This window comes from Phyllopteryx taeniolatus, chromosome 11 (assembly GCF_024500385.1).
Source record: "Phyllopteryx taeniolatus isolate TA_2022b chromosome 11, UOR_Ptae_1.2, whole genome shotgun sequence".
Classification (NCBI taxonomy): Eukaryota; Metazoa; Chordata; class Actinopteri; order Syngnathiformes; family Syngnathidae; genus Phyllopteryx; species Phyllopteryx taeniolatus.
This window is the reverse complement of record NC_084512.1, coordinates 29,260,523-29,268,179: the sequence shown is the minus strand read 5'-3', so window position 1 is coordinate 29,268,179 and position 7,657 is coordinate 29,260,523. Positions and strand designations below refer to the sequence as shown.

The following is a 7,657-nucleotide window of genomic DNA, read 5'->3' as shown; positions in this document are numbered from 1 at the left end:
CCTGGAGTAAGCTCTGGAAGATGCTGCCTGTTCTGGGATCTGGTTTGGGATCGGGTTTGTCGGACAGGGACATGGGTGGCGGGAGGAGTTCTCTTTTGAGCGTTTTTCCCTCGTGCTCTAGGAACAGTAGTCGATTTGGGCTCCATCGGTGTCGGTGGAGGCGTTTCTCGGAGTGGTTCTGGAAGGCCCCTGAGAGGGTTTTCGTCAAGTGGTTTGGGTTCACAAGTTTTGACCTGCTGAGTTTGCGATGCGGGCGCTGATGTGCTTTCAGGACGCTCTTCATGTCGACTTTCAACAGAACTGTTGACCAGAGCGCCCTCAGGTGCTCGCCCGGGGCTGCTCTGCAAAGACCAAACTGATTCAATCTGAAGATCTAACTGGGGCTGGGATTGGGGGTTTGACGCTGGTTCAGGATCTGGCAGCGGAGATGTGTTTGAAAGTTGGGCTGTAAGGTGGGGTACACATGGACCTTTAAGAGTCTCACTTATGTCTGCTGGAGTTGACCTTGCCAAGGATAAGGGTCCTGGTTTGTCCTTACAGCTGTAGAAGATACCAAATAAGTCCTGGGCTTTAGCTGCAGCCAGGTTACTTTTTGGTTTGTCAGACCTCTGACCTCCATCCACCATGCTGAAGAATGGTGGAGGTTTAACAAACACTGTGTGAGTCTGCTCACTCTCTGGAACACCAGGAGCCGCCACATCTGGCTCCATGTCCACCATTTCTGCTTCAACAACTGACTGGACAGGTCGCGATACTTCAGGAGCCGGGTTAACCACGACCCTGGATGGTGGTGGTGGAGCGTGGCTGGACGGGAACGGAAACACGGGTGGAGGTGCTCTCCGAAGCGACGAGGGTGGACTTGACGCAGGTAAAGATGATCTCTGGCCTGATGGGGCAGAATGGAACAATGGTGGAGCTGGTCTAACTACAGCCACGGTAGGACTTAACATAGATAGGTCTGGTCTAACAACTTCCAGGGTAGGAGTTGACACAGCCGGAGCTGGTCTGACAACTGCAAGGGTAGGACGTGACACATGTGAGGCTGCTCTGGGGACTGATGGACCAGGACCAGACAACTGTTGAACTGACTGAGACACAGGTTGGCCAGGCCTCTTCTCTGGCTTAGAGGTCGTTGTGTTCGGAATATCCTGCTGAGTTTCTGGCAATTTCTTGAGAGAAGGAACAATGGGTCCATCTCCTGAAGGTGGCAGTATTCTACCTGAGCCCTGAGGGGCTGCGAAGGGGACGGTATTCAGAGGCGCAGGGTTTCCCACAGTGTACGCTTTCTTTAGTGCTGTGACGGGGGCTGCTGCAAAGTTGGTGTGCGTCCGTGACCGGTTGGTGCCACTTGACACCCACGGCGCAGGTGAGCTGCTTGTGACAGACAACTTCTGAGCAATCTCCTTGGCGAAGGCCATGGACTTTGCGAAGGAGTCGTCGATGGGAACGTTTGCGTCTTTGGCAGCTTTTTCGTCTTCCTTGATGAACTCCGCAGCAGCTTTCTGGGCGTCTTTGGCCAGCTGACTCTCCCGTTTCTTCCAGGTGAACTTTCCGAAGGCCGGTGCCAGTCTCGCTGCGTCCGGGCTCTGTTTGAGGAGTTTGGCTCTCATGGCTGGACTTGGTCCGCAGAAGATCTTGGGTGGGTCGTAGGGCTTGACCACACCTTCCAGCTGCTTGCTGACACCTTGTAGGTCCTTCTCTGCGTTTTCTCGTTCACGCTCATGTTTGTCTAATTTGTGTCTGTCATCATGTCGTGGCCGGTGCTCATATGGATTCTCTTCCTGTCTGTGATGTCGATAATGGCGTCCTTCTTGGCTTTGTTTGTGTCGCTCTTCCTCATCTCTCCTCCAATTCAGCCTCTCCTCTTCCTCTGTGCTCCAACGGTACTTGTCACCCTTCTTGTATTTTAACCTTTCGTCCTCCTCTTTCCTTGGGTAACAAGTCTTTGTATTTTTAAGATCATCATCTTTCTTCGATGCTTTTGGTTTCTCTTCCTCTTTTACAGCTTTCGACGAGGCATCTTCTGTGCCAAAGTCCTTGCCGTCTTTTCTCTCCTTTTTTCCTTTTGTTTTGTCAACCTTGTCTTCCTCATGTTTGCGTTTTTTCCCCGAGGGGTTGGAGGCCAGCCCGGCTTGGCGGTCCAGGTTCCTCCTCTGCTCGTACAGTGGGTTCTTGTACATTTTTTTCTTGAGGAGCGGCAGGGAGAGAGAGAGAGAGAGAGAGAGAAACAGATGGGTGAAATGTTTACGACCTCTCGCTGAGGCTGTGGAATATTCGGAATTCATCTGTTATTCATTTCATGCGTAGCACGTGTGATACGTCACACGCTACATTGCATACATATCCATACAAAGAACAAAATGGTGGGGGGGGGGGGGGGGGGGGGGAACAGGCAATAAAGGAATTGTGACAATGATAAGAATGTCACTTCTCAGAGGATCTGTCAAAAGTGGAATGTGTTGGTTTGGTTTTTAGCATTTGTGTGCCGCTTAAAGTGGTCACGTCATGGCACTTTACACTTCGCTCTACTCTCTAAGATAACTTAAGTCATTCCCTCGCTAAGCCACGTTGTCACAGCGTGTTAATGAGCGCTACCGGGTGTTCGATACCTTGTACTGGTTATTGTGACAGTGAGTGGTGACGTGCTCCTCTGCACAGATGCCGTCTCCGAAGAACATTTCACACAGCAGACAGAAAAATCCTCGCACAGGAACTAAGAACTCAGAACCTGTAAGACACGTCACGCATTTTTAATACACAAGCGGCGTTCATGGCAGCTTTTAAAGGGAGTGAATAACAGAAGGCGGTGGTCTGCCAGGAATCTTACAGTCTTTCACCAAGAAACCCGATTCTAACCTCCTGATAGTCAAGACGGATAGATCCGGACTAAGCCAACCTGGAACCCACGAGATGGTCCAAACAGACACGGAGACAGAGAGGGACCAATCCCCAGAGTCACGAGGACAGCAAGTACCTTTAGCCGGTTTCGTCTGTTTCTCTTCTGTCTGCGACGTCTTTGCCATTTTGCTCGGCAACAGGGCCCACGGACGCTCGTAGGGGTCCAAAGTCTGGACAGGACCAGGAGACAACATCAGCAAACATGCCATAGCTCACTAAAATAAGTTGGTTCACAAGATGGAAAGGAGACAGATGCGCACTGCTTTGAAACAACAACAACATCCGGACATCCGACCGATATCCCACCGCCATCCGGACGTCAGACCAACATGCGGACATTTGACTGCTCTTGTGCTCGTCGCCATAGATGCTAGCTTTCCTGACTGAGCTGTAGTAGTAAAATGATTAAGAAAAACAAAACAATGACAAACCTTCCGGTGAGTTTTGCTGTGCAAGTGAGTAAAGAAATCAAACATGGAGCCCGAGGTGAGGTTACAGTTTTTGCACCAATGGTTTCCAGCATCGTAGTACTCAAAGGGCTCAGGGGGCGGAGTCGGGGAAATGTCCGGGGGCTGGTTCAGTTCCGAGATGTTCTGCTAAAAAATGAAGATAGAGGAGAGTTAATCTGAGCTTTGATGAGACCAGTAAAAGTTTGATTACAAAATGTTAAGTTTCTTACCTGTGCAAACATTTTTCTTTTCAAAAAGTAAAAACAAAATGTATTATCATTATACTACATGATAGCCGACTGGCGGTACCGGAATCAAACGAGCCACCAGCGGGCGGCACCAAACACAAGCTTTGCGGCCTTCGAAAGAATTGCGTTCCTTGTCATGAACGACACTCTGGCCACTCATTGGCTCCTCTTGAGGAGCAAAGCAGTACTGCGTGGTGGGACAATTTGAAGCCACTCGTTTTGCCGAAGCGACACTAGCGAGCTCACCACGAGCACTGCAACTCGGTGATTACTTCTACGTTCGGGTAGGGGGGGACGACCATTCTTTTCACGTTGTGAGTCGTTTATCCACGTTGAAAGGTTCGGAGTGCTTCTGAGCCACAAATATTTCGGAACGCATCTGCTGAAGTGGAGAATACCGTCGCCAGCCGGCGACACCAATAGATGACGGGGTCGACCCAGACAGGTCATGCTCGCCTAGGCCGGGCCGCCCCACAACGGTGGTGGAGCAGGAGCGCTTCCACATAAAGGCCAGAGCAGTCAGGGAGCCTAGACGCGATGGGAAGCTACTGTGCAGACGGAGGACGCAGCAGAGCAGGCTAAGCTTCCTGATCAGAGCAGTCTACGACACCCTCCCACGCCCCCAGAACCTTCCCTGCGATTCAGGAGTGAAGTCGGTTGTGTCCGCTGTGCACTGCCACGAATGCTAGCCTCCAGCATGTTCTTTTGAGTATGGAACGTGGCATTGAGCCAAGGACGCTTTAGACGGCGCCACAACCATGTAAGACGTAGGGTGGCAGCAAACTTTACCCAGGGAACAACAAGGCCTGCGCTAGCCGCTTTTGTCAGGCCGGGCAAAATGAGCAGGGCACCCACACAGGATCATACCATCCTCAGACCGGGTAAGGAGTGGCAAATGCTGGTAGACCTTAAAAGACCGCTTGTCTTCCCGGGAGAGCTCGTCACAACTGCTCTCCGACCAGACGAGCGGGAGAGAGATGAGTAGCCCTGGGAAGAGGCCATGACAGCGGCCCAATGAGAGAAAATGTCTCAAACACTTTGAGCTGGCCGAGGAGTGCCAAGAGGCTGGCTGCAAAGCACGGATATATCGTGTGGAGGAGCTTTGTCGGCAAGGTCATAGGTCAGCTGCTCCACAGTGCCGGGATGATGGGGGGCAAGTGAAGGAGCTGGGAGAAGAGGCTGAGAAGGCAAGCTACTGGCTGTGGCTCCAGCGGACGGGGTGACCCACCCCGTTAAGGGCAGCTGCAGGCGGCGCAGAGGAGACCTCCCCCTATTGTTGCAACCGGCAGCAGGTTGTTTGTTGCTCTGCTACTCTTGGGTTGTATGTCCATTTTAAGCGTCTGCTCTGAAACCCATACACTTTGGAGACTTTCTTGTAAAGAGCTTCTCCCAAAGTGGAAATGTTACTTTTATTTGCAGCTTTAGCAGCAGCGGTCAACTTTACATGGCGTAACCAGCCCTCGCAAAACAAGCGCGTACGTAGGTGAGGCTCTCAGAATTAAGATGGAGCTACCTCGCCACACACACACACTGGTGGTTGGGCAAAAGCCTTGCAAAGGATTTATCTTTGTTTTTTTAATTCAGGAGAAGAACTTTGGGGAGCCACAATGTCATAAACACGGAAGGAGAGGCGGCGTGCGCCGGCAAATCAGGAGGCTCCAGAGTAAGAACCGCATTCCTTTGCCCTCTATGATCATGGCAAATGTCCAGTCTCTGAGAAATAAGACTGGACTACAGGGTCATGTTCTGCATTTACGGCAATTTCAGGAACGCATCTTGGCGTTCACTGAGACACGACTGCTGAATTCGGACTTTGTGTCCCTGTGTGGATCGGGACAGTGAAGTGACGAGTAAAACTTACAGAGGAACGGTATGCTTGTACATAAAGCGCAGCTGGTGCAGTCATGTACCGTATTTCCCGCACTATAAGGCGCACTTAAAAGCCTTTCATTTTCTCAAAAATCGACGGTGCGCCTTGTGTGTGCACTGAGTTCCAAAATCTGTAAAAATGTGCGATTTTGGTAAGCGCTCCAATTGATTGACTGTCGGACCATTTCCTGCCGACATCGGGACGCCATACGTACGTTGGCAGCGATAAACCAATTAGAGAACATTACGTAAAGCTACCTACGGTACGTACGCTTCCCTCCGCCACACCTCGCCATCCGCGCAAGGGCTACCGTGGCGCAGCAACTGCCAGCGAACTCCAACCGCTGGACATCGGTGTCAACGGGGCCCTCGAAGTGAAGTTGCGAGCGGCGTGGGAGCGATGGACGAGAGACGGCGAACACACCTTTACCAAGGCCGGGAGGCGAGTTACGCCACCATATGTGAATGGATTGCGGCTGGTATCCGCTTTGACTGTTGTCGTCGCTGAACAGCCACCCTGCGCCTAACTGTTACTGTTCCGCAAATATTTGTCACGGTGGTTTACACGCGCCCCAAAGCTGACCTCAGATCTGCCACCGGCACAATCCTTAAAGTGACACACGACCAACAATCAATTTCTCCCGATGTACCAAATATTATTTGAGGTGATTTCAATCATTTCAATTTCAAGAACTCACTGAACAATTTTTATGAGTACATCATCTGCCCTACAAGGCGCAAGAAAACTAAAAAGAGATCTAGGTTAGGGCTCTATCAAAGGGGTGTTTAAGTCTGAGGCGGGACCTGCACTGGGCTCCTCAGATCAAAACGCTGTTCACCTCTTTCCATCTGTGCTGAGGAGGGAAAAGACGTGCAGAAAAACGGTTAAGAGTCCGGAGCAACAACAGTTTACTTGCCCTCCAAGGTGTTTTGACTGCACATAAAGACTGGTCTTTATTTCTGGAGATCTTTTCGGATATTGATGAACTAACTGACGATGACGTACGCAGCTACATTTCCTTCCGCAGAGACTGTGATCCTTTATAAGGATGTAACGTTTTCCTAATTACAAACCCTGAGTCATTAAAGATACCAGGGGATTGATTCAGAAAAGGTAAATGGCTTTTAATGAAGGTGATGTTTTTACCCTTTGTGTTTAAAAAAGAAAAAAAACGTGAGGTCTGAAATAAAAAGGGCTAAACTAAGGTACAGGGATAAAACTGAGGCACAGCTGAGAAGGAACAACCTAAAGAAAGCCTGGAATGAAAACAATGTCAGAATTCCAAAATAAGGGGAATGAGAACATTCCACTTCAGACAAAGATTGAGTCAATGGCCTGTTTTTAATGATACACTGCCAATGTCTTCACCATTTGTGATTGATGTGAATGACGTCCCAAATTTTGGGAAGAAAGCTGAGGCTAAGAGTCCTGGCTGAGTGCTAAAAACCTGCACGGAGGATTTCCCCTTTTTTCATTGCTTCTTGAGCTGCATCAAGTAGCCCAGGTTTGAAAACGTTCAATTATTGTTCCAATGGCAAAGCACAGAGTTGCAGGTCTCTCGCTCTGACTTCGTCACTGATGGAGACTTTTGAGAAGATGAAAACCAAACTTTGACTGCACGTTGACTGCACTTTGCATAGAATAAGGCTGACAGGCATTGAGGATGCAGTGGTCACAACAGCACACTTTTTGTTCAGGCATCTCGGGGGCAGTAAATGCATGCCGGACTCGGTAGCATCGAAGACTTTTCTACTTGCTGATACTGCGCCTCCGTCACTTTCATTTGAATCTGAACTTGTGTCGTGAAACTAACAGGTCGCGCAGTGTGTGTGAGAGTTAACGCTGTTGTATTTTGCCACCGGGCTCTCCTCAAGGTTGCTGCTTTTCCCCCCCTCCCCTTTATTTTGTACACCAACCAGTGCCACAGCAGCTTTAGTAACAGACGCATCTTCTACAGGACAACGGGCCCAGCTGTCAAATCATTTGTAGCTCGGTGAGACGAGTCATTGATTTTAGAAAGTCAAGCTCTTTTGCTATGAAAGGTGCTCATGTTGAGATGGTGAGGACACATTCCCACATGTGTTCCTTTCCAACTTCCTCTTGATTTTACCCGCAAAAAGGTTCAGCAAAGATTGGACTTTAGGAAAAAAAGGAGAACCTTCCATGTTTTATCCTTTTGTATTGTTGCATGG

General features: G+C 49.8%; 1 protein-coding gene across 1 annotated transcript in view; it reads right to left on the bottom strand.

The window, feature by feature from the left end:
* Window positions 1-2,206: 2,206 nt before the first annotated feature.
* znf318 (zinc finger protein 318) overlaps window positions 2,207-7,657 on the bottom strand; it is a 14,914-nt gene continuing 9,463 nt past the window's right edge. Inside the window, exons 8-10 of the mRNA XM_061789687.1 lie at window positions 3,330-3,494; window positions 2,975-3,068; window positions 2,207-2,728 (exon numbers count right to left, since the gene is read on the bottom strand). Of these exons, the coding sequence (XP_061645671.1) occupies window positions 2,592-2,728; window positions 2,975-3,068; window positions 3,330-3,494 (396 nt within the window). The 3' untranslated portion in view covers window positions 2,207-2,591. The remainder of the gene's footprint in view (window positions 2,729-2,974; window positions 3,069-3,329; window positions 3,495-7,657) is intronic.